Genomic DNA, 27,643 nt, shown 5'->3' on the forward strand with positions numbered 1-27,643 from the left:
ATCATGAAGATTAAGAGAAATAAAGCACTTAGCACAGTGCCTGGCACATAATGAATGCCCAACAAATAGTAACCACTGGGACTTCCCTGGTGGCACAGTGGTTAAGAATCCGCCACGGGTTCGAGCCCTGCTCCAGGAAGATCCCACATGCTGCAGAGCAACTAAACCTGTGCGCCACAACTACTGAGCCCATGCTCTAGAGCCCGTGAGCCACAAGTACTGAGCCCGTGTGCCTAGAGCCCGTGCTCTGCAACAAGCCCACGCACTCCAAGGAAGAGTGGCGCCTGCTCGCCGCAACTAGAGAAAGCCCGTGCACAGCAACGAAGGCCCAACGCAGCCAAAAATAAATAAATTTAAAAAACAACAACAAAAAAGACCCAAATAGTAACCATTATTAGTGAAATGAATCATCTTAGAATCCTGAGTATCTGCCATAAGGAAGGTGCTGAAAAACTATTTGCTAAATAAATGAGAGAATGAAGTAAAGCAACAGAATAGTCTTTCTTACATATGATTTTATTATTTTAATCAACTATCAGAAATCAGCAACTTAGGGCTTCCCTGGTGGCGCAGTGGTTGAGAGTCCGCCTGCCGATGCAGGGGACATGGGTTCGTGCCCTGGTCCAGGAAGATCCCACACGCCGCGGAGCAGCTGGGCCCGTGAGCCATGGCCGCTAAGCCTGTGCGTCCGGAGCCTGTGCTCCGCAATGGGAGAGGCCACAACAGTGAGAGGCCTGCGTACCGCCAAAAGAAAAAAAGAAAAAAGAAATCGGCAACTTATTTTTTTTTAAATACTTCATGAAGGGATGATAATCATTGACCCAAATGGAGAATAATGATAATCATTGACCCAACTGCACTTAAGCTTATTTATCTCCTTTAAAAAAAGTCAGTTCTCCTATGATAGGGTAAATTCCCAAGCGCAACCATTCTACTAAGACCTGTTATTGGATTTTTAGGGCAGTTGGGAGTGAAGTGTATGGGCAGAGAAATGGAATTGTGACTGTTTTTTTTTTTTTTTTTTGCGGTACGCGGGCCTCTCACTGTTGTGGCCTCTCCCGTTGCGGAGCACAGGCTCCGGATGTTCAGGCTCAGCGGCCATGGCTCACGGGCCCAGCCACTCCGCAGCACGTGGGATCTTCCCACACTGGGGCACGAACCCGCGTCCCCTGCATTGGCAGGCGGACTCTCAACCCCTGCGCCACCAGGGAAGCCCGTGACTGTTCTTTTGAGCAAAACTAGTCAGCTGAAGTTCTCCAGAGCATTTTATTCTGGATACAATCAATCCAGAAAAGAAATCCACCTAAAGACAGTTTACACAAAGCACTTAGGTCAGTCAGGACTCACCTTATGGACGCTGGAGATAAGCCTTGTCATTCCTTTCAGCATTATCCCTGCACTTTTTAAAAAAAGTGAAAAGGTAAGCCACAACTGGGAAAAGATATTTGCACAACGGATTAGTATCTAGAATAAATAATGCCTTTAAATTGATTTAAAAAATGAGCAGAAGACACGAACAGATATTTCACAGAAAAGGGAACACAAGTGGCTAGTAAACCCATGGAAAGAGTTCGACCCTTATGACAAATCAGGGAAATGTAAATTAAAACCACCACAATGAGATACCATCCACAACCATCATATTGAGAAAAATGAAAAAGACAACAGCAAATGTTAAAGAGGCTGTGAAGCACTGGGAAGTTTCCTATACTGTCAATGGAATTATAAATACAAATATCTTGGAAAACAAATTTGACATTATCTGTAAAGTTGAAAATGTACATGTCTATGGCCCAGGTATTCTACTCCTTCGTATTTATTTTAGAAAAACACATATACATGTACACTGGGAAATATGTATCACAATGTTCATAGTAGTAGAATATGAATTATCAGAAACTGTAAAAAGCCCAAATGTCCATTGATAGAAGAGTGGATAAACGGAGATATGGTCACACAATAGATGCCATACAAAAATAAAAAGAATAAACTGCAGTTACATGTAAGACATAGATGGATCTCAAAAACTAATGCTGAGTGAAAATTGTAATATACAGAATGATATAATTTATATGAAACTCAAAAACTTAAATCCTAATTATCTGGAGAATACACATATATGTAATAAAACTGAAAGAGAAAGGTAAGAGAATGATAAGCACACATTTAGAATAATGCTTACCCTTAGGGAAGAGGTAAAGGGACAAGATTGGGGCAGGACACACAAAGGAATTGTAATGATCTATTTCAAATGATGGATAATAGATATGAGTATTTGCTTTATTATTTTTATACCATGTGTGCTATATTTATTCATTTGTATGTTGGAAGTATTTAACTAAAAAACCCTAATCATGTGGGAGCTAAAAAATGTTTAAAATACTTAAATGCAACTCTCAATATTCACTAGTAGACAGCATAACTAAATCAAATCTCCAGGTAATCATCTACTTCATTTTGGCTAATAATTTTCACCTTACATCCAAAATCTTTAAAGCAGCAGCAACAACAGTGTTACACCTGTTTATTCAACAGTAACAACAACAACAGAGTCGCACCCATTTATTCAACAGTTACTGAGCACCTATTATGTGCCAGGGCCTGTGAATAAGATGGTGAACAAAGCTGTTCAGTCCCTGACCCAGCAGAGCTTATAGTATGGTTAAGAGATGACACAAACTCCTCTGAATTCTATCTCCTTTTAGTTTTCAAGTTTACTATTTCTCTTTTAGAAACTGCTTATTTTCCCATCAACGTCTTTCCATTTTAAGAGTTTGTGGAAGAACAGCTTAAGACCACTCAGTGGCTGTTCCTACTCATTCAGTGGCCTGAGCAGTGGGAGCTGCAAACCAGTCTTCAGTGGCAGGTTGAGCACTCCGGTCTTCAGCAGGGAACTGCTGAATAGGCACAGGGAGCACCTGCACACCTTCGGACCAGTCTGCCACCTCAGGTTGAGCAGCAGTGAACTCAGGAGCTGGAGCAGCCCATTCACCCTGAAATTCCTCCTTGGTCACAGTCTTCTCAGCTGCCACCTGCTCTTCCTTTTCAATCTCTTCAGGAACTCTGTAGAAGTAGAGATCAGGCATGACCTCCCATGGGTGTTCACGGGAGATGGTGCCACGCATGCGCAGAACTTCACATCAGACTCACTGAGTGAGCTCCCTTGCTGTTGCATGGGATGGCAATGTCCACATAACGCAGAGGAGAGTCTGTGTTACACAGAGTAATGGTGGGCAGGTTAATGTAAAAGGCCTCTGTGAGAGACTGGTCAGCCCTGGGATCAGTAACCACCAGAAGCCTCGGCTCCCGGAAGGCTGACTGGATCTGGTTAGTGAAGCCTCCAGGAGTGAAGCGGCCAGCAACAGGAGTAGCTCCAGTGGCAGCAGCAAACTTCAGCACAGCTTGCTGGAGGATATGACACTGACATCAGCTGGGTTTTCAATGGCAACAATGGCACCAGCTGCCAAGAGAAGCTTCTCTCAGGTTCTCTTCAGATTTATGATGTAGATGCCATCACTGTTCCTTTTGTAGATGTACTGTTCCATTTGGAAGTCAAGGTTGGTGCCACCTAAGTGGGTTCCAGCTGCAAGAAATTTGAGGACATCCTTCTCCTTCATTTGCAGGACATCAAGGGCTCTGGACATTGTGAAAGTTTCCCTTTAAGTTACAAGGGAATCCAGAACAACGCCGTACGGACCCCGTCTGGGTAGCGCGGAAAAGGCAAGTTTACTTTTTAATAAAGATGCAAAGCATTCCTTAATTCAGTCATTCAAAAATGTGTTTTGTGTTTTCACGTGCCCACACTATACAGACTACACAGTGGTGAACAAGACTGGCATGGTCTCTACTGGCCTGCCTCACATTTACATGTGGGATTGCAGGGCTCCTTTGCTGTGTTTGAAAACCAAAAGTTCTAGAGCAGCAGTTCCCAAAATAAGTTTGGTGAATACTAACTTGTCATAAAATGCACCAATGTTCTCTGGCCAAAGAAATTTGAAAATGCTATATAGTCACTTCTTGAATAATTATAATATATGCACATATTCACACATTTAAAGGCTTTGGGTAAAACTATAGTTAAGACTTCATTTTAATCCAATTTACTTGGCCTTGGAACCCTTGGAACTTCCCTTGTTGCAAAATACTATTAATAACATTCTCCTGGCTGCTAGTGGAAGGGCTGCTGCTGTGCAGTAAGGTGGTGACTGTGACCATGTGCCCAGGCATGAGGATGAATTCTACTAGGCCACAGGCAGGGTTGAGGTCCCCTCTGTTCCCTGTTCTTCAACGGTTCTCCTTTGTTCTGCCTTACACTGCCTCTACTGCTGTCCACCACTGTCCAACGCCCACCACCACCACCTGCTGCCTAATCCAACTGTGCAGAGAAGAGCTAACAGAGCAAGTCTAAGACTGCTGTCCTTAGAAAGGCCTGGTTGCAAGGTTGCCCTTTAGCTGGTGTCTCGGAACTTGGATTTCAGGAGAGTTCCCACCATTCCCAGAACAGGTAAGAGTGGGTCACTGTGCCTCAACTATTTATACAAACAACATGGTTTACATTAAACACCTGCTTTCCTTCTGAGAGTCTGGAAATTTACTACATGCGAGGCTGATAATGACTATATGACCAGCCCCAATAGAAACCGTGGGCACTGAGACTCTGTTGATAGTTTCCCTGGGTGGCAACATTTCACGTGTTGTCACAAGTTTTTGCTGAAGGAATCAGGTGTGTCTAATGTGATTCTACTGGGAAAGGACTCTTGGAAACTTATACCTGGTTTCCTCCAGATTTTGCCCAACGTGCCTTTTCCCTGTACTGATTTTGCTCTGTATCCTTTTGCTGTAATAAATCATAGCTGTAAGTAGGACTATGTGCTGACCTCTGAGTCCTCCTAGGGAATCACAGAACCTGGAGGTAGTTTTGGCAACGACTGACACAACCACCCAGTGCCCAACACTACCCAGCATCAATCTCTACCTTATACCCACCATCACCTGGTACCCAACACCACCATCTTTGACCAGCTCAGTTTTCTTAACCCCAGTTCTTCTCAATCCTCCCCTATTTCAATTATCTCAACTCCCTGCCTCCAACACTGTCCTCCCCGATCCGTGACCAGCTAACTCCCATACCAATTCTAACCCTCTGTATCAGCTGATTTCCAACCCTAAGCCCTCTACCTAACCTCAAGTTTCCCAACTTCCGAACTACTCAAGACCCCAATGCCACTCCAACAGGATCTGGCCTACCCAACCCTGCTCCCTAGATCTTCTCAATGTGCCCTGGTACAACCACTGTTATGAGACAGCTGTGGGCTGCAGCTCTGGAGGGAGGTAGTGTCCTAGAAAGAGTGGGTGACATGGGCCTGAGGTCACTACTTCTTCCTCCAGGTATGCCTGTGGTCATTGAGGCCATTACTCTGGCTATGTTTTAGAGATTATGGGAAATGCTGGTCAGGAAAATGTGACTAGCTTTCCATCTTGTATCCTGTCATCTTGTATCCATATTACAAAATTGGGTCTACTAGCCTCCATCCTTGAACTTCTCCAATCCATCCTTTCCACTGAAGTCTGGCTCTTAAAACCCTTCAATATTTTCCTGCTTTTAAAGGTAAATTACACACACAAACACACACACACACACACACGGCTTATATAACAGAAGATACTTTAAGAAAAAAGGGGGGGGTGAATCTCAAAAGTCTGATCTCAAAGCAGACAATCCAGACTAAACCACATTTTCCATGTTCTTTAAAATACCTGTAAGTAGAAAAAAATCCTATTGACAGGCCAAATGAAAGCAGAAGAATGGAATATTTGCTCATTCTACATTCCAAGACATATACAAATCAGGGCACTGCAAGAAAAAGGTTCAAAGCCACTAATACTATGAAAAAATCGAGTAATGATTTCTCCTTTCGGTTTTTTCATATCCTTTGAATGTCGATTTGCAGAGTACAAGTTAACCACATAGTAACTGGAAGGCAGATAAAGGACAGGTTTCCTATTAAAACTGACTGATGGGGCTTCCCTGGTGGCGCAGTGGTTGGGAGTCCGCCTGCCAATGCAGGGGACACGGGTTCGTGCCCTGGTCCGGGAGGATCCCACATGCTGCGGAGCGGCTGGGCCCGTGAGCCATGGCCACTGAGCCTGCGCATCCGGAGCCTGTGCTCCGCAACGGGGGGAGGCCACAACAGTGAGAGGCCCGCGTACCGAAAAAAAACAAAATAACAAACAAAAAAAACTTCTCTAATATTGTTCAACTGTCATCATTCTGAGACTCTACCTGTTGTCTATTTCTACTATTTCAAGGAAGCAGAGTCCTCCCTCCAATCCCAGTCATTCTTTGTTTAAAGTGTGGATAGGGACTTCCCTGGTGGTCCAGTGGTAAAGAATCCACCTTACAAGGCAGGGGATGTGGGTCCGATCCCTGGTCAGGGAACTAAGATTCCACGTGCTGCGGGGCAACTAATGCCGCGTGCCTCAACTAGAGTCTGCGAGCCGCAAATTACAGAGCCCACGCGCTCTGGAACCCGCACGCCACAACTAGAGAGAGAAAACCTGTATGCCGCAACTAGAGAGCAGCCCGCACGCTGCAACGAAGATCCCGCATGCCACAACTAAGACCCAATGCAGCCAAAAATAAATAAATAAAAAATAAATCTTAAAAAAGAAAGAAAGAAAGTGTGGATAAAACAAATCCCAGAGACAAATAATTCCTTAGTCTTTAAACCCTTTGAAGTGTTTTCAGGTACACTTGTAAGGGACATTTACTCACTATTGTATTTAAAGTTCTGTCACTCTTCTGACAAAACTTTCTGGCTAGTGTTAGAGCTCCTTTTCTTTAAAAAGAAAAAAAAAAAGTACTGTCACATAGGCCAAGTGTACACTGAAAAGGAAGTCAGAAAAAGCCTGTACCAAACTTAGAAAGGTATCCCAAAGGCTATATGCTAACACTTCAGTGGTCACGAAAATCATAGATTATTTTTTAAATTAAACATTTACTATTGAGATATTTATATATTCACAGGCAAGTGAAAGAAATAATACATGTTCCATGTATCCTTTACCCAGTTTCCTCCAATGGTAACATCTTGCAAAACTATAGTACAATATCACAACCAGGATATTGACCTTGATACAGTCAAAATACAGAACATTTCCATCACTTTAAGGATCCCTCATGTGGCCCTTCTACAGCCTCCAGCACTTCCCTCCCACAACACTCCCATTCCTTAACCCATGACAACCACTAATCTGTTCTCTATTTCTGTAATTTTTTCATTTCAAGCATGTTATATAAATGAAATCATATGGTATGAAACCTTTTAATATCAGCTTTTTCCATTCATCATAATTTTCTGGAAATTCATCTAGGTTGTGTGTTACATGCATCAATAGTTTTTCTTTTAATCCTGAGTACTATTCCATGGTATGAATGTGCCTGTTTGTTTAACCATTCATCCATTGAAGGACATCTGGGCTGTTTCCAGGTTTTGGGTATTACGAATAAGCTGCAATGAAACATTTGTGTACAGATTGTGTGAGGAGAATCAAATTCTTCAGGTTAAGGTGATCTAGTTCAAGAACTGAATTAATGCTACAATGATCTGAATAATAATAGTATTTTTCAGAAACAGGCTCTATATTAAGCAATTTATAGGCACTGTCTCACAACACAATCCTATGAAGTAGATATTACATCTATGTGAAAATAGGGATGGACAGACTAACTTGCCCGAGGGTATATAGCCTAAAAGTGACAGTTCTGGAATTCAAACCTATGTTTGACTCTGCAGCCTTTGCCATTAGTCACTGTGTATATAGTATTATCAATTATCAAGTGCCTGAACATTTCCACTGATGGGGAACTCACAAAGCAGTCCTGCTTTTATGTAAAGTTCTTTCACAATCTGAGGTGAAATGTCTCCTTGTAGCTTCCATTCACTATCCCAGCCTTTCTCTTTGGTTTTACAAGCTACCTTCCATGTGATAAATTGAAGGTAGTTATGTCCCCTATTTTTTCTTTTCCAGGGTAAATGTCTTCAGTTTCTCAAAGCAATCATCATACAAGTCCTTTATATTACTCATCAATACTCTTCAGCTATCATCTATCTTTTTTTAAAATAAATTTATTTATTTAATTTTTGGCTGCATTGGGTCTTCACTGCTGCACGCGGGTTTTCTCTAGTTGCTGAGAGTGGGGGCTACTCTTTGTTGTGGTGTGCGGGCTTCTCACTGCGGCGGCTTCTCTTGTTGCGGAGCATGGGCTCTAGGCGCACGGGCTTCAATAGTTGTGGCACACGGGCTTCAGTAGTTGTGGCTCGTGGGCTCTACAGTGCAGGCTCAGTAGTTGTGACACATGGGCTTAGTTGCTCCACAGCATGTGGGATCTTCCCGAACCAGGGCTCAAACCCGTGTCCCCTGCGTTGGCAGGCGGATTCCTAACCACTGCGCCACCAGGGAAACCCTCACCTATCGTTTTTAGATTTTATATTTTCAAGAGTAACTATTTTGTTATTCTATAACACCACTGTTTCATTGAGAACACAGCTTACTAACATCATCAGTTCTTTCTTTCTTTCTTTTTTAAACAAATATTATTATCTAACAAAATCGCAGCAGCCCTTTTAATGGAAATTGTCAAGCTGATCTCAAAATTCATATGAAAATGCAATGGACTCAGAATAGTGTATAAAACCTTGAAAAATAAAGAACAAGGTTGGAGGGCTCACATTCCTGATTTCAAAACTTACTACAAAGCTACAGAAATCAAGACAGTGTGGTATTAGCATATGCCTATAGATCATATATGTCTGACCCATATGTCTACAGATCAATGGAACAGAGTTGAGAATTCAGTAATAAACTCTTATATCACAGTCAGTTGATTTTTAACATGGGTGCCAAGAAAATTCAATGGGAGAAAGCACATTTCTTTTCAAGAAATGGTGCTGGGACAGTAGAATATCTACATGTAAAAGAATGAAATTGGACCCCTACCTCAAATCACACACAAAAATTGACTCAAAATACATCACAGACCTAAATCAAAGTGCTAAAACTATGAAACTCTTCGAACACATATAGGAATAAATCTCCACGACCTTGGATTAGGCAATGGTTTCTTAATGATGCCAGAAGTAACAAAAATAAAAAAAATAGATACTTGGACTTCATCAAAATTAAAAATTTCTGCTTCAAAGGATACCGTCAAGAAAGTAAAAGACAGGAAATCCTCTGGCAGTCCAGTGGTGAGGACTCAGTGCTTTCATAGCCAGGGCTTGGTTCAATCCCTGGTGGAGGAACTAAGATCCAGCAAGCCTCGCAGCATAGCAAAAAAAAAAAAAAAAAAAAAAAAAAGAAAGTAAAGGACAACCCACAGAATGGCAGAAAAGATTTGCAAGTTATATATCTAATAAAGGACTTATATCCATAATATATTATACAAAGAACTCTTTACAACTCAACAATAAGAAGAAAATGTAACTCAAAAATGGGCAAAGAACTTAAAGTTTCTCCAAAGAAGATATACAATGGCCAATAAGCACATGAAAAGATGCTCAACACCATTAGTCATTAGGAAAATGCAAATCAAAAACACAATATGATACCACTTCACACTCACAAGGATAGCTAATATCAAAAAGAACAGACAATAACAAGTAATGGGGAGGATGTAGAAAAACTGGAATCCTCATACATTGCTGCTGGAATTGTAAAATGGTGCAGCCACTTTGGAAAACTGTTTGGTATTTCCTCAAAAGTTTAAATGTGGATTTACCAAATGACCCAGCAATTGAGTCCAAGCTCGCTCTGCTCGCTGCATGACAGGTCAACAAGTCAGAGACAAGGTGTTGAGGCAAGGAATATGACTTTATTTGGAAAGCCGGCAGACCAAGATGGCAGACTAAAGTCTCAAAATAACTATCTTATCCGGGTTTGGATGCCAGTTTCTTTTACAGCACAGAGAAGGGGAGGAGATGAGGAAGTAAAAAGGCCATAAGTTTTGCAAATATCACCTGGAATGGCCAGCCTCGGGGAGGGGAGGTGTTAATTTCTTCTTTCTTGTAGCCATCCACAGGTGGACAGGGTCCGGATATTTCCCTGAACAAACCAAATGTTTCCCTTTGGTTTAACATTCAGGCATTCGGGGGCCGGTTCCCCGAGGCAGGCCATTATGTATAGACAGTATCCTTTTAGTGAACAACAGCGGAAAACAAAGGTTAAAGTAAAAGAAACAGATCCAACATGCACTGCTGCTGTAACAAATTACCACAAACTTGGTGTCATAAGACAACACAAATTTGTCATCTTAGAGTTCTGTGGTTTAGAAGTCCAAAATCAAAGTGTCGGCAGGACTGTGTTCTTTCTGGATGCTCTAAGAGAGAATCTGTTTTCTTGACTTCTCTAGGTTTTAGAGGTTGCCCTTTCATCTTCAAAGCCTACAACAGTTGGTCAAGTCTATGTCCTACTGCCTCACTCTGACAGAGTCTCTGGTCTCCCTCTTCCACCTTTAAAGAACTCTTGTAATTACAGTGGGTCTACCAGATAATTCAGGATAATCTCCCTATTTTCAGGTTAGCTGATTAGTAACCTTAATTTCCTTCTGCCATGTAACATAATGTGTTTACTGGTTCCAGGGATTAGGACACGGACATCTTTGGGGGGGAACCATTATTCTGTTTTCCATACCATCCTTGGTTCAAATAATTCAGGGTTCATTCATTCAATAAGGTCATTTTATTGAGCACTTAATATATTTTAGTCTCTGGTAGGCACTGGAGCATAAAAGAACTGAATACGATCTTATTTGTCTATAGTTAGCTGACAATTCATGAATCAGTGCAGTTACCCAAAGCTAGTTAAAGACAGAGACTGTAAGTAACTTTCTTTATATACAAGTGTAGTGGAATTCCATTAAAGGTGTTTTTTCTTTTTAGCATATGCAATTATGTTGCTAATGAGAAATTTACTATGAAGGCAATGTGGTATAGTGAAAGGTTAAGTTTTTAAGAGACAGGCAAATTGAAGTCTAAAGACAGTTACCCAACTTCTTTGAGCCTCAGGCTTCTCATCTGTAAAATGGGGGTAAGATGATCTATTTCAAAGTGTTGTATAAGGATTAAACAGGAACACAAGTTCTCTTGGCATGGTATTCCACAAATGTTAATTCTCTTTCTCTTCTCATATTTTAAGTATCTAACATTCATTTCAACATTTCCATGACTTGCTTTGCACTAGACTACAAAAGAATATAAAAGAAACGTTACATAGTCCCTGACCTCAAATTAAAAATGTTCTTGATAGGGTAACACACCTGCATACATGACACAATAAAAAAAAGATCAATGGCTCCTAAATGGCTCCATGAAAAAGTTGGGACTTAAGGTTAGGAAAAGCAAATATATAGTGAGGTAATTAAGGCGGATTTCCCTTTAAAAAAAAAAAAAGGAAACAAATAAAACCTGATCCATATTTTGAAATATAATATGTTAAGGGGGAAATTTAGGAGTGTCTACTTGAACTTTAGAGCTTGAATAGGCCTTTGAGATTAAGCTAGTACAGTGATTTTCAAACTATTCCCAAATCCCTACAAGTCCAGATGTGAAGGAAAAGGGAAACCCAAGTGGATCCCTCACCTAATTTATTCAGCTTTACCCACTGGGTGAAACTAAGGATTACTAGAATAGAAGAAAGCTTTGGAATTATCTGTGGATTTTAATAGTCCATAGTTCTCCTGAATTCAATCATCAAGAAAAAGTAAATGTTCATGCAGAGTTTTGCGAAACAAGTATCAGTAACCACGGAAATCTGACAGACCTAGTTTTGCACTGTTTTGCCAACGATTTGGAAGAATAGAACACAAACTACCAATTACACCCACAAACTTTATCAACATCAAGAGTACTGTGAACGATAACATTAACTCTCTGCACTTTCCCTGTGCCTAGGAGCTAATTCTACTTTACACATATTTTATTATTTTATCACACACCAACCCTGAAGGCAGATTTGGAGTTAACTAATTTTTATGTTCAGTTTTTCGTTTCTTGTTGATAAGGAACTAAGAAGAATAACTTTCTGAAGGACACACAAGACACGGGAGATCGAGTCCAGACCTGAACTTGAAATATATGGTGTCCTTATCCTCTAACATAAGGCTGCCTAATGAGGTTGAAAATGCATCATCCATCCACGAGGTTTGTGTAAAAGTGCACAAAAACATCATCGCGTACAGACAGTGGTGTGAAATTCGAAAATCTAAGCTGGGTTTAAAAAAAAAAAGGAAGAAAGAAAAAGCCGACTACTGAGCCGGTTCCTTCTTGGGTCCTAGGTCCGCAACACAGAGCCCGGAGGGAAGCCCCCTAGGAAGGTTGCCGGCCCTACTGTCCTCACTCCCTACCTCATGGAGGCTGGGAGTCCCGCTCCTTTCCCTCATGGGTACAACCCCCGTGCCGGTTCACTTCCTCACCGAGAGTCGCGGACCAGCTCTCCCGACCCGGTAAACCGCAGACACTGTCAAGCGCTGGCTCCTCGGCGATCGTCCCGCAGCAAAGACTCAAGCTCGGGTCGTACGGCAGGAAGCTGCTCAACGCGCAGCCGCCGCGGCCTCCAACCACCGGCCAGCGGAGGGGCGCTAGGCCGCCCCCAACCAGCTCACTGCGGCCAGGACGAGGCAGGGGAAGGGAGCCGCGGCGTCGCGACGCCGCGGCCAGCGAGGTAAGTAGTCATAAGTGTCTGTCCGCCCCTTGGGGTAACTCCTGTCCTAACGGCAAGCTCTGCCGTCTTCGCCTGTCGTTTTCTCCCCCGCTTCTGCAGCCGACAGGAATGGAACAGTCCCGCGGGGGGATTGTGGGAGGCGCACGCGCGAGGGGTGGAGGGTTTGTGGGGGGGGGGGCCGGGGGAGGGGGAGGCGGCGGCGGCAGTGGCGGCGGTTGGTGGCAGTGGGGGCGGGGAAGGGGGGGAGGAGAGGAGAGGAGGTGGAGGAGGAGGCTTGGGTTCTCGCTGCCGAAGGTACGCGTGAGGGCCCGCGGTAGAGCTGGCTTGACAGGGGCCAAGGGGAAGTGGGGGACTGTGCGAGGAGGCGCCCCAGAGCGAGTGCGTACTGGCTGGCGGGCGCGCAAGGCGGCCGAAGGCGGTGGTTGGTGGGAGCAGCGAGCGACGAGCCCAGATACACTCTGGCGCGTGCGGGCGGCCGTGCGCGCTCCGCCGCCCGTGTCGGGTGAGGGGGGAGGACGAAGGGGGAAAACGCGAGGAGGGAGGAGTGGGAGGTGGGGGGGGCACGAGGCGCCCTTCGCTCCCTCCCTCCCAAGGAGCTGCCGCCGCCGCCGCTCTGCCGCCGCCGCTCCCGCCGCCATTTTGGGTTCGCTTTGCGGAGGGGGAGACGATCCTCGTCTCGGTTGCGGGACCCGCCTCCCCTTAGTTTCCCCCGCTTAGCCCCACGCCTTTCCCCTCTCCTCTCTCGCATTTCCGCCAGTCCGCTCACCCGCTGGCCGCCTCCTGACAAGCGGGAGGGATCCGCTGTGGACCAAGGGAAGCGGAGGAGCCTGGTGGCGGCCGCCCCCTCTTCCCCACTTCCCTGCACTCTCATCTCTCTCGGCCTCGGCCTCTGACACGGTGAGTAGAACCGCCTGGGGAGGCCTTTGGGCCTAGGTACTCCCTCAGCGACTTAGTCCTTGGCTTCCTGGGAGCTACTGTCATCTCCCGGACCTGGACCTCCGGGAGAGCGGTGGTAAGGATGGGGGAGGGGAGAGTAGGGAAGGGGATCCTGAGCTTACCGGGAAGTCCCTCCTGGCGGGGGTGAAGGGGTGTCCCTGACAGGCGGACTCCTGGCTTGGGGGAGGGGGCGGGAAAGTAAGCGAGTGGAGGCGGAGTCGGCTGTGCCCCTGACAGGTTAGTTTGTTGTGGAGGTAGGATTGGGGCATCCCCCATAGTCCTGTTTGTTTCGTTTAAGGGATTAGAGCGGCAGGAGGAAAGATCTTCTGAGGGTAGTTTACGTGTACGATCAGATATGTGGTGTCCCTGACACGCTGAACTGTATGTAGGAAGGATAGAATGATCTCAGTGTTACAAGTTTAATAAATGTTACTGGCTAATTTGTGCATTGAAAGACATGTTTTTGGTCTAGAAGACAGATGGTATGTTGGTGTATAGCGGCTGTGTTTGTGTGTGTATGCGAGGAAGGAAAGTGTTCCGGAAGAGTTTGCTTGTATTTGTATAAGTGTAGTGGAGTTCCACTTATAAGTTAGTTTATTTTAAAAATAAAACTTGGGGTGTTCCCTGCTGGTTGATATGTATGTGTATTTTAGGGTTTGGGAGTGCCTTAATACTTGCTGGGAAAGAGAAGTCATGGCAGTATTTTAGAAATACAGCATGTAAATGTGGGGTCAGGGATGGGAGAAACTTGTCATAGCCAGTTATTCTTAAGAATAGTCTGTTCCTCAGAATAGGGTGAACTGTGTAGATGTGAAGGCCCAGAACATTTTTACTTGAACAATTACTATGAGGGTATAAAAAATCAACTTCTTGTTGATCTGAGTTTATATTAACACTTTATAATGGAATAAAGCTTTTTTATTGTTCAGAATGCTCTTGCAGTTTGTTTGTGATCCTAAATAAATCTCTGTGAAAATGGTCGGATGGGTGTTTCCTCCCATTTTACAAAATAGCAAATTGAGGCATAAAGAGATAATTTTTCCAATGTCATGTGTTAAATTGGTGACAAACTTGGGTCTGTAACAGATATTTTGACTACTAATTCAGTAGTATATTCACCATACCATGGCGTCTCGGGAGGTCTTTGTCAGGCAGATCTGAGTTTATTGGAAAGATAGGGGCATATTGACTGGTTGGATGGTATTTGGTAGGGATCAGTTGTGTCAGACAGAACATAGGTTGTCCTTGCCAGGTTAGCCCGTGAGAAATGGGTATTCCATGCCTCTGTTACTTTCTGCTTATGGAGGAAGCATAGCATTTCTGACACTTTAGCTTGTATGTTTGAGGGAGGCATGTTTAACTTGTACCATAGCAGCTGCATGGGGGCTGACAGCTTAACTTTAAGGGAGGAAGGATCTTCTTTCATTCATTCAACAAATATTTGTTGAATAACTTTTCAATAAATGCTCCCTGCCTTGGGGTGGGAATAATCAAGGTGACCCTGTTGAAACAGCCTGGGTACATATGAGGGGATTTGTCTTTGACAGTGATAAATATTGAGACAGTGATACGTATTGAGTCGAGTGAGGCTCACAGGTCAGTGTGGAGTTGAAACTAGAAAACCTTCCTAAAAAGCCTATTCAGTTTGGAGGGAATTTAGATCTTCCAGACATTTTACTATGGAAGGATACAGGTGTATTTAAGCATCTAACAGGGTGACCAGTTTGTGGTACAGTGTGCCCACCTTTTGCATTTTCTTTTGGCATTTCCGAGTAAACTGTTTTTGGGATCTGGAATTGTTGATGTTTGTGCCTGTGGATATTGGAACTTTTTGGCTTGGCTGAAGAAATTCTTCCAGAGGCTAATTTTGTACTAAGGATCCCCTCTATGAATATGAGGGAAGAATACTTGAATTAAGCCAACTTAACTATTTCTTGGAAAATGGAATGTTTTTGATTTGCTAGATTAGCAGTTCTTAAAAGTTTTTTGGGGTCACTTATTCTTCTGAGAATCTGTTGAAAAAACCCTCACTGTAGAAAATGAGCATGAGCACAGTCGCACGAATTATGCATACGAATTTCAGAAACTTAAATTATAGTGAAGTATTGATAGAACCAATTTATATTCAGGTCTCATTTAAAAGCTTTTTTTTAAAAAAATAGTTTTGTTTGGGGGTAGAGATGTTGGTACGAGTTTCAGGTGAGAGGTTCTTTGACAGTGTTTGAGCATGCTGACGATAAGGAGAACTTTAAGATCTTTGTTTTTTATTCTTTGTTTTTTATTCTTTATTCTTTGCAGATTGATTTCTCCGGTGTTAATACATGATTCTGAATTAGGTGATAAGAGAATATAACACAAATGTTTATAGCTTTATTCTTTTTCATTATAATAATTTGTATTCTCAAACTCATCTCTTTCCAGTTTTGCATTGGGACTGAGGTGTTTTGAAGCTCATCTCCTGGCATTTATCTTAGTTATAACAAACGTTATTGAGTTATTTTTATGCAGGGGACACAAAGATGAATAATATATGGCTTCTGTCCTTGAAGCTATTCTAATCGTGTTGAAGCTATGAATTGCGTGATAGTGGGGGCTTTCTAAAGGGCAAGGTGGATTGAAGCATGTTCCTAGAAGTTGAGATTTCATGACTTAGTTGCAGAGAGGTTTTGCTATTATTCTTAGGAAGTTACAAAGTCTTCACATTATGCAACTTTGTAGCTTAAAAAATGTTTTAATATCATTTGATAATTTTGGGATGAAGAAACTCTGGTTTGAAAAGGAGGCAAATGTTGGTAGCATTCCTGATCTTGTCTTGGATACATTTCTATAGCGAGTTTATGTAAAAAGGTCTTAATGTCATTTTGGATATGCATGTATATAGACAACACTACGGGATGAAATCCAGTAGCTATTTGACAGACTACCCATGAATCTAGTACTGAAAATTAAAAGTAATTACTGAATTTTTAAAGAAAAGAAATTCAGAAAGGTGTTTTAAAAGTACAGATTACAGGATTCAGTAAGATAATGGAAATATCTTAAGAAAAATGGTCTGATTGTCTCTTTATTGTCATGTCCTCTGTGTAAGAATGTCATGTAAATTTGTGAAAAGTTTAATACTTTCTGTAATTTTTAACTTGGGTAGTTGGTTCATGGGTTTTTTTTTTTAATATGTCATATGTGTATGTAGTGTGTCTGTATCTGCATATGGATAACATATGTATATAGTCTCCTATAATGTATGAGATACTTCACAATTTAAAAAAACAATGCTTGCAATAATTACAAAAAATACACAGGATCTTTAAGGATCGAGAATAGAAAGTGATTTTCATGTCCTATTCTTTTTTTTTTTTTATGTCCTATTCTTGAGTTGTATTCTAAAATGTGGAGTATAACTTCCCTATATCTTGCTAATAAGCACTGTGTCTTTATAGTATTAGCAATACCACTTGAGCCTTTATTCTAAGTCTTCCATGCCTTACAAATAAAGAATCTGGACACATTCAGTCCTGCCTAAAATGATCTACCTGCACACAGTGGAAAAGTTTTACCATATGTGTAGGTGGTGCGTCTCCATTAAATAATTTCATGTTCTTGAGTTATGCATGTTGATCTGAGTGTTTTAAAGGTAACATAACACCTTATATTACCTTATATTATAATCCACTGTGAGGTCTGCTTTGTGCCAGCCTTTCCAGAAGCATGAGATATCTTAACCCTGGCTATCATAAGAGAGGGAAACGAAAGTAGTTTTTGTTTTGAGCTATATTGCTAGTCTTTTTAAAAAAATCATCCTTCTTTAAATTACTTGTAATTTATTTGGTTTATATTCTTTCGTTTGGAGAGGTTAGATTTTCATACTTATGATTTGTCGTCTTAGTTAATGATAATTGTCATTTCATGGTTTAGAAATCACTTTCTTAAAAAAAAAAGAATCACTTTCTTAGTGACTGTCTCATTGAGGGTGTTGATGGCAGTGTGATTTTTTTTTTTTTCCTTCTATTTTTTGGCCACGCCACCCAGCTTGAGGGATCTTAATTCCCCAACCAGGGATTGAACCTGTGCCCCCTGCAGTGGAAGCTCAGTGTCTTAACCACTGGACCATCAGGAAGTTCCAGCAGTGTGATGTTGACACAACATGATAAATTATGGCTTCAAGTAATGATGAAATTTAACTAATAATCTTATTGCTATTTCAGAGTTCTGTTTCCTTCATTGAGCATCTAACTTTTTTATGTTTGAAGAGTATATAAAATTTTGTTTTTAGCATTAATAGTTTTTGCTTTCCATAGTTTTTAGTCATTTGCTCTCAGACATATGCAAGTTGATGACAGGAGTGTATACTTTTTCTTTCATTTAATTTTGTTCCTTTTTTTAAGTGTGGAAAATTTCTAACATATACAGAAATGAAAAGAGCAGGATAGAGTTCTCATGTACTTAACATCCAGCTTCAACAGTTATTCACACCCAGTTATCACACTATATCCCATCTACTAGCCTCTCTTCCTCCTCCCTCGCTTTGCTTATTTTGAAGTGAATCTTCCAGATGTTATATCATTTCATCCATAAATTCAGTGTGTACATTCTTTTAACTCTTAAGTGGGGAATTATTTCCCCATAGTTAGGTTTATATAACTTTTCAAATAAACTATCTGATGATAGTTGGAACTACACTACTCATACCAAATACTTGCAATCTGTATTACCTGTCAATAGGAATTCCCTCTGCAAACTAAAAGAAATGAGCTGAATAGAAATTTACCTCACTGTCTTTAGATGTTTGCATTGAAAAATGCAGTTAGTTGCTATGTTTCCTAGAAGAGTTTATCAGCTTTTTTCAAACACACGAGTGAGAAATAATGTCTCTTAGTTCTTTTGTTTGTTTTGTTTTATTAGTCATAGTGACAAGATGCTAAAAACATTTCCTGGTTGCTCTTGGTTCCTCTTGATTTTCTAACTGGATCTAGTTACCACAATGAAATCAGATGATACTGGTGATGTTGAATAGGAGCTGAAATTGGTCTAAAATCAACTTGCTTTATAAAGAGAATGAAATACACCTTGTTTTGAGTTTTGAAATTCTGTTTGTGGATGTTTGAAAATACATATCAAAAAAACCCACAAAATACATTTCATTGCTTAAACTGCTAAATATGAACCATGTTACAGAGCATGGTTATGATGAGTAGAAATACTGTAGAAAAAGAAAGTAAATATTTCTATTGAGTTATGAAGATGAAACAGAGTATAGAGATTTGAAGTGGTTGCCAGTAAAGTAGAATATAGATGTATATCCTTTCCTTCCAGAAAAGGCTGACAGATGAATGTGAATTCCATCACTAATGAAAATTTGGTCAACTTATCTTTTGTTATTTCTTTTGTTATAGTCCCACAGTAAATAAATCATGAATCTTTGACTTAATCTTCTTGTTTTACATTTTGTTCTATCTTTTCTACACTTGATACCAAATTACTCCTCTCATTCAGTTTTTTTTTTTTTTTTTTTTGCGGTACGTGGGCCTCTCACTGTTGTGGCCTCTCCCGTTGTGGAGCACAGGCTCCGGACGCGCAGGCTCAGTGGCCGTGGCTCACGGGCCCAGCCACTCCACGGCATGTGGGATCTTCCCGGACCAGGGCACGAACCTGTGTCTCCTGCATCGGCGGGCGGACTCTCAACCACTGCACCACCAGGGAAGCCCCTCATTCAGTTTTATTTGTCCTAAGACCACAGGTGGACAGTGTGTCAGATTATAAAGGAGCTATATCATGGCTTCTTGGTGTAAATGACATTGAGAATGTGGTAGAGACATTCCTTATGATAAGGTTTCTTAAATTCAGCACTGCTGAAAATGAAAGTCCTAGAGTTTAAATAGTAACATTTAAAGCTTAACAGGGCTTAATGGAGAGAATTTAAAAGATTGTCTTCGAAAGAAAAACTACTAATTCTGAAATTTGAGAAAATGGAGGAGTGAATTAATCATGTATAATCATTATGGGTTGAACAATATTTTATATATATAATATATATATATATGAGGATACAAAGATTGGAGAATAAGAATCTTAAACAAGTAGAGATTCCATGTATATGATTGATAACTAAATGGTAACACAAGTTGGAAAGTTAAAGTTTAGGTGCAGAAGCGTATCAAAGAAAAAAGAGCAATCACCTTAAGACTGCAATTAGTTAGAGATTTAAGTTAATTATAAAAATAATTCTGAGTGTGTGTTTAAGGGGATAAAACCCCCTCAAATGTAGAGCAAATCAGCGTTTAATTTCTTCTGAACAGTAATTCTTCTGTTTGTTCATTGATTCATCCATCATTCAACCAACTAACATTTTTTCAGTACTTACTCCATTAGCATTTCTGTGCTTAGGTGTTGGGAAAAAAATTAGGATTTTTTTTTGGTTTGTTTTTTGCCTGAAGTGAGTTGTGAATCTAGTAAGAGGAACATCATGTTAACAAACTTAATATATGATGTAATACATTTCTCCCAGGTAGAGAGGGGAGAGAGTTATTAAGTCTGTGGGGAGAAAGGAAAGGTTAGGGGTGGCTTCTGACCAGTGGGAAGAGACAGGTTTTAAAGGATAAATATGAGTTATTCAGTAAGGTATAGCAAGAGCATTCTAGGTAGAGGAAGATCATCTGCAAGGGTATGAAAGTGAATATAACATAGCAGAATGAGTTCAGGGGACTGTAATTTGAATCACTATAGAACTTTCCACCCATTCCCCTATGATTTCCTGTGTCTTCAGTGCTATATAAGGTTGGCCTTTGTGCTTAGAGATCATCAAAAAAATAAAGATGGAACTATGTTCAGTACACTCTACTTACACAAAATAGTATATTCTTACAGTTAAAGGTAATTTTAACAAAGATTCACATCAAGAAAATAATTGGTTCTCTTTTAGTTACTCAGAAAATCTTTACTAGAATACACTCCTTCAGCATTTTAATTAAGCGGGCCTTGTCTACAGTAGTTACCCAGGCAAATAAAATAATGTGTAATTGCTTTTCTTAATAATGAAAAATCTCCCAGCCTCCACATTGGTATATTTCTCCTCAATTGGTTGCAAATTTCAAATAGTGGTTAAGACTGTGGACTCTAAAATCTGATTGAGGGATTTTCCTGGTGGTCCAGTGGTTAAGACTCTGCGCTTCCACTGCAGGGGGCACGGGTTCAATCCCTGGTCGGTGAACTAAGATCCAGCAAGCCACGCAGTGTGGACCAAAAAGAAATCAAATTGAGCACGCTCAGATTCCAGTTTTGCTACTTACTATGTAACCTTTAGCAAAATACTAAAATACTTACGGTCTTTGGTTTCCTTGACTGTAAAATGTTGGTAATACTTATAGCAAAGGATTGTTGGAGGATTGTATGAGATAATATGTTTAAGTTCTTAGCATAATTTGTGTCATGTAGCAAGTGCATAATACAGATTTGCTGTTATTTCATTTCCTGAAAAGAGAAATTTTTTAAGGAAAGCAAATGACCTCCCTTATATATATTTCCTATAGGAGGTAAGAATATGTAAAATATATTTGTGAAAGTGTGTATCAACAACTTATTTACATGTATACATGTTTTTTCCTGATTCTTGGTTTATCTTATTTTCCTCACATGTGAATTCTACTTTTGTTTTTTTCCACTTAACTCCAGGTTAGGTGTTTGTGTTTGGCTTCATTTTACCTTCTTACCAAATCAAGGATTTGTCTCCAAAGTGAACAGGAATATATCTCACTGTGTGAATATTTTGGGGTGGAGAACCTTAAGTCTTTGAACAGAATTGGGTTTAGTTATGACAGTTCTCTTTTTAAAGCTGATCACAGGACTTCCCTGGTGGCGCAGTGGTTAAGAATCCGCCTGCCAATGCAGGGGCTACGGGTTCTCGCCCTGCTCTGGGAAGATCCCAAATGCCGTGGAGCAACTGAGCCCATGTGCCACAACTACTGAGCCTGCGCTCTAGAGCCTGTGAACCAAAACTACTGAGCCCATGTGCCACAACTACTGAAGCCCACACGCCTAGAGCCTGTGCTCTGCAACAAGAGAAGCCACAGCAATAAGCCCGCGCACCGCAATGAAGACCCAACTCAGCCAAAAATAAATAAATAAATATATTATTTTTTTAAAAAGCTGGTTAGTATTTCCTTTAATTTTTAGGAGCCCAGTGTAGTCTTCTAAAGCAGAACCCATCTCTTTTATTAAACCACCTCATTTGATTGAGAAAAAAGACCAACGTGTATTCACTGAGTGATTATTATGTGCCAGGCACTAGGATATGTCACAAACAAAATAAGGTCCTTGGGCATTTTCCTTTTCCTTCTCCAGGACAAGATCTTTCAGTATTGATTTAACATATTGCTACCATCATATTACATGTGATTCAAGCAAAACTCGTTCTTAAGGTATAGTAAAGGTTTCTTGGGATACGTTATTTTATGCCAGAGCAAATCAATTCTAGGAAAAAATCTCTAACTCTTGAGGAATCTTTATCGTGTGCCTGTGTTTTATCAAGGCAGTCCATTGGACAGTTAGGCCTTTGGGGTATCAGTGGGTTAACTCCTCTGTTCAGAGTCAGATAAAAACCAGCATTCTGCCTCCTGTGCCTTCCAACAGAAGGCATTCAACAAGTATTGATTGTATACAGTTGGCCCTCCATGTCGTTCTGCATCTGCGGATTCAGCCAACCACAGATCAAAAATATTTGGGGGAAAAGAAATTCCAGAAAGTTCCAAAAAGCAAACATGAATTTGCCTCATTCCGTCAACTATATAGCGTTTACATTGTAGTATTTACAGCTATTTATGTAGCATACACATTGCATTAGATATTATAAGTAATCTAGAGATGGTTTAAAGCAGCAGTCTCCCACCTTTTTGGCACCAGGGGCTGGTTTCGTGGAAGACGATTTTTCCATGGATGGGCTGGGGATGGTTCAGGTGGTAATGTGAGCGATGGGGAGTGGCAGATTAAGCTTTGCTCACTCACCCGCTGCTCACCTCCTGCTGTGCGGCTCACCTCCTGCTGTGCGGCCCGGTTCCTAACAGGCTGCGGACCACTACGGGTCTGCAGCCTGGGGGTTGAGGACACTTGGTTTAAAGGATAGAGGAGGATGTGCTTAGGTTATATGGAAATACTATGCCATTTTGTATAAGGGACTTGAGCATCCCTTAGGTTTTGGTATCTGTAAGGGGTCTTGGAACCAACCACCTGCAGATACCGAGGGAGAACTGTACTTTATGCCAAGTACTGTGCTAAGCCCAGGGGATAGAGCAGTGAATAATGATAGGCAAGAATCACTGCCATCATGGTACTCACTTTCTAGTGAGTAGTAAGATAGATATTGTATACATGGATATGATATCATAGCATTCCAGTGATAAGTGTTCTGTTTTGTTTTTTTACTATTTATTTATTTGGCTGTGTCGGGTCTTACTTGCAGCAAGCGGGGTCTTCGTTGTGGCACGCAGGATCTTTTAGTTGCGGCATGTGGGCTTTTAGTTGTGGCATGTGGGATCTAGTTCCCTGACCAGGGATCAAACCCAGGCCCCCTGCATTGGCAGCACGGAGTCTTAACCACTGGACCACCAGGGACGTCCTTCAGTGATAAGTGTTGTAAAGGAAATGTAAACAAGGTAAGGGGATATTAGGTAGTTACGGAAGTCCTTTGAGGCAGTAGTATTTGAGCAGAAATCTGAATGATACGAAGGACCCCATGAATCTATCTGGGGCATAAGCATAAGTGCTGAGGCAGTAGTGTGGTGTATTTCAGAAATAGGAAAGAGCTGGGACAGAGTAAACAATGTGGGGAAGAATAATAGAAAATAGGGAAAAGAGGTAGCTAGGGCCTAGATAATGTAGGGACTTTTAAGACTTGACTAAGTGTCTAGGTTTTATTCTGGACTTGATAGGAAGCTCTTGGGAGGTTTTGAGCAGGGAAATGACTTGGGCTAATATATACACTTTGGAAGGCAACGGTAATGCAACCAGAGTGATCAGTTAGTAGGAGGTTGTGATATTTGAGGCAAGAGATGATTATGAGTTGAACCTAAAGTGTTATCAGGGAGATGGATTTGGGGATATATTTTGAAGGTAGTAGGGAGGATAACCTGGATTGGATGTGTGGTCTGAGTAAAAGAGTAAGTCAAGAATGATTCCAGTGATGGCCTTAACATTTGGATGCTATTTACTGAGATGACGGACACTGGGAGAAGCAGGTTGCGGGAATGCAGATATTAAGTTTGGTTTGGATATACTGACTTTAAGTTTTCTATTAAATGTTTCTGGTTGAGATATTGAGTAGGGCAGTTGGGTATCTAAGTCTCAAGGTTGGGGCAAATGTAAATTTGGGAGTTGATCAGTGTAGAGATGCTGTTTAGAGCCATGGGACTTCATGAGATTACCTGGATAGTGAATGTAGAGAAGAGATGAAGTTCTTGGACTGAGTTGTGGAGTATTCTTGACACTTACTAAAAATGCCAGTGTTGAAAGAATCTTTTGATAATTTTAGGGATAATACTTTGCTGACTAAGAAAACCTAGCAAGTACTAACTAGTCAAGACATAGAGACAAAAATAAAATGGTTGAGGAACAAGTTGCTGTTCTTTTATCTGTTAAATAGCTCTTTGTGTCGCAGAGCTCAGAACACTCATTTTATGTGAAATTAAGAACCAGAGTGCCTATTTCTACTTGGTTACTCTGAAAAGATGGCCAGAATAGTCATTAGCTTCCTAGATATCTGTTGTGGAGGGCAACATAAGGTAAAACAAATAAATACAAGTTTATAAAGTAATGAATGAGGTGTCAAAAGAGATGAAGCTGCTTACTCATTAACAACCATTTCTAGCTTTGAAAATTTACAGAGTAAGAATGAGATCAAGCTGTCTCCTAATTTCTTATGTAGCCTATCATTGGGCATTGTTATACCTTCCTTTTATTAAGCTGGTTTTTCATCTGTGCACTTAATTAGTCAACATACCTAACCTGCTAGAATACATTTGTAAGATGTAACTAATACTTGTAACTCTTAGGGGCTTAATATCATTTAGGTTGACTTACTGCATTTTGCAGGACATGTTTTTCTGGATGTGGATAAAGATCTATGTAAATACATTTGAGGTGTCAGAAATTGGAAGGAATAGAAATGACAGAGAACAAAAGCAATCACAGTGTATAGGTTTTTTGTTTTGTTTTGGGTTTTTTTTGGCTGCATTGGGTCTTCGTTGCTGCGCGTGAGCTCTGTCTAGTTGCAGTGAACGGGCTACTCTTTGTTGCGGTGCCCAGGCTTCTCATTGCTGTGGCTTCTCATTGCGGAGCACGGGCTCTGGGCACGCAGGCTCGGTAGTTGTGGCTTGCGGGCTCTAGAGCGCAGGCTCAGTAGTTGTGGTGCATGGTCTTAGCTGCTCCATGGTATGTGGGATCTTCCCAGAGCAGGGCTCGAACCCATGTCCCCTGCATTGGCAGGGGGATTCACCACCAGGGAAGTGCCTATGTTTTTTGTTGTTAAAAACCTATCAGGAACCCTCTTATCTAATGCATGAAACATATCCTCTTGCTTGAGCACATGACTTCACACTTGCCGATCCACCTCTACCATTAGGAAAATGTAGGGCCCATCTGTTGAATTGGCACTGTGCCTAAAGGCTGGTAGTTTTGGACTTCGTCAGTCCAGGAAAAGGAATTAATTCCAGAACATTAAGGGAAAACTTTTCTAGTAACAACATATTCCCTAGAGTTTTTCTGATCTCTTGTTGCTGTTTTACAGAAATCACCAGAGAATTGATCCATATCATGTATGGATCCTAAGTCAGAATTATCATTCGTATGTATTAGAGAGCCTGTTCTCTTCCATGTAAATGGTGTCCTTAAGAAAACATTAACAAAAATTTCCAGATAGTTAGAGGCAATCTTCTTAAGTAGAATTGAGATGTTTAAGAAAGTAGTATGATTTGGGATTCAGATAAGCCTCGAGAAATATTTCTAGATGAATCTGTTCCACACAAATTTGGAAACTATTGACTGAGACTTAGAACTAGGCGATTAAAAGTGGCTACCTCCAAGTTTCTTGTTTCATAAGCATCTTAATTATGAATGTTATGGAATGACAGTTGCATTATTTACTTCTTCTTCAACAGGGATTGCATTTAAAAATGGACATAAACTCACATGGGATGGTGGTGGTTAGATGGTGGTTTAAGTAAATCTTTGCTGTACTGTCTGTTATCTGGCCACCTTCTTTTTCTCTTCACCATTTTGATAATGCAATAATTTCTGGAGAATCGTTAGTTAAAGCAACATACCAATGTTAGAATGGCAGACTGGGTATAAGAAAAGTAATTCTCCAAAATCAGTAAAATGGCAGCAAAGTGATAATCGTCTGTCTGTGACCCACCCTGATTGGCTTCCAGCATACAGTTACCAAGCCTCCCTAGCTATATCCCACACACGTCTCTGAAATGCATGCGATTTCTGAATCCAAACCTGACCATGTGCCTTGGCAGGACACACTCTTTAGCACTCTTCAAGATCCTGCCTACCTCTTTAGCTTTGTGTCTCACTGGGCTTCCTACCCTTGTGCTTCAGCTGTTTGGAACTGTCATCATTCCCATACACGGTTCGTTTATATCTCCATGACTTTCATGTTCCTCCCAGTGCCTGGCTGCTTAGAGAACACCCACCCAACTTCTGAGACAAAGTTCAAGTTGATGCTGTGAAGCCTTACCTGGGCACCTCCCCTCTTTTGGTGAACAGTATGCACTCATTTGTCTTTGGCATATACCTAGGAGTGGAATTGCTGGGCCACAGGGTAAGCATATTTTTATCTTTAGTAAATACTGTCAAACGGTTTTCCAAGTTGATTTTATGACTTTATAACTTTATCAGGCTCTACATCTTCCCCAGCTTTTGGTGTTGCCATTCTTTTAAATTTTAGCCGTTTTGGTGGGTAATAGTATTTCATTGGTATTGATTTGCATTTCACTGATGACTGGTGAGTTTAAGCAACTTTCCATGTGTGCGTTGGATGTTTGGACATCCTCTTGTGAAGTACCTGCTCTTAATATATATTCTGAATGCAATTCCTTTCTCAGATATATGCGTTGCAAATATCATCATCCAATGTATGGCTTCCCTTTTCACTCTCTAGGTGGTGTCTTTTGATGAACAGAAGTTCTCATTTTTCATAAAGTCCCATTTGTCTTTTTTTTCCTGATCTAGTTTGAAGAGGCATGTAGTTGTGGGTAGGAGGAAATGGAGAATTACTTATTAATAGGCATAAAGTTTCTGTCAAGCAAGATGAATAAGCTCTAGAGATTTATTGTATAGCATTGTATGTATAGTCAACAATAGTGTATTGTACACTTAAAAATTTGGTAGATCTCATGTTAACTGTTCTTACCACAATAAAACAAAATAATAAAAAGATAAAGAGGTGTGTAGTAGGTGGCAGTCTATTGAATGGAAACAAAAAGGAGAGGAATATATTAAGGAAATAGCTAGTCAGTATTAAGATAATGGAGTTAGAAAGTACATCCAAAAGCTATTGGGTTAGTTTTCTCAATTTCATGTATATATGAACAAGACTTGAGAGGTGTGTGCTTATGGTACCTATGTATATTTCAAATCTTTTAAAAATATGTTTTTATTGGATTTGTGTTTAATTATAAAACTTACACAAATTCTGTAACAGGGCAAGGAAAAAAATATTTATAAACCAGATTTTTCCCGTTTACTTCCAAACCTTTTCCCCTAAAATAACCAGTGCTATCAGTTGATGTATAATCATTCATATTTATTTCCATGTGCATACAAATACATCTGTTTTTTTCTACTCTTTACAAATATGAGCTCATGCTTGCATTTTTACTTAAAAATAGCATACATGGCTGTATATTTGTGTGTGAGTATATATATATTTAACTGTTTTTGTGTATGTAGCACATCAAGGACTGCTATAAGTATCCTTTTATTGGTGCTTTTATTT

General features: G+C 40.8%; 2 protein-coding genes and 2 pseudogenes across 3 annotated transcripts in view; 1 reads left to right on the top strand and 3 right to left on the bottom strand.

Moving 5' to 3' along the window:
* DAP3 (death associated protein 3) overlaps nucleotides 1-12,641 on the bottom strand; it is a 29,031-nt gene extending 16,390 nt beyond the window's left edge. The window contains exons 1-2 of one of the 2 annotated variants that reach the window (XM_029227665.1): nucleotides 12,473-12,641; nucleotides 1,348-1,399 (exon numbers count right to left, since the gene is read on the bottom strand). In XM_029227665.1, coding sequence (XP_029083498.1) covers nucleotides 1,348-1,389 — 42 coding nt within the window. In that variant the 5' untranslated portion in view covers nucleotides 1,390-1,399; nucleotides 12,473-12,641. Of the gene's footprint in view, nucleotides 1-1,347; nucleotides 1,400-10,019; nucleotides 11,439-12,472 lie in introns of those variants that run through there. The other variant, XM_029227666.1, reaches the window with a different exon arrangement.
* Nucleotides 1,229-6,545, bottom strand: LOC114898338 (annotated as a pseudogene).
* Nucleotides 12,642-12,709: 68 nt separating the features above from the next.
* On the bottom strand, nucleotides 12,710-13,611 carry LOC114898339 (annotated as a pseudogene).
* The window catches only part of ASH1L (ASH1 like histone lysine methyltransferase), a 214,098-nt gene continuing 199,794 nt past the window's right edge, over nucleotides 13,340-27,643 (top strand). Inside the window, 1 exon segment of the mRNA XM_029227664.1 lies at nucleotides 13,340-13,617. The gene's annotated coding sequence lies outside the window, so the exon portion shown is untranslated.

This window comes from Monodon monoceros, unplaced genomic scaffold (assembly GCF_005190385.1).
Source record: "Monodon monoceros isolate NGI ecotype Baffin Bay Population unplaced genomic scaffold, NGI_Narwhal_1 Super_Scaffold_18, whole genome shotgun sequence".
Taxonomy (NCBI): Eukaryota; Metazoa; Chordata; class Mammalia; order Artiodactyla; family Monodontidae; genus Monodon; species Monodon monoceros.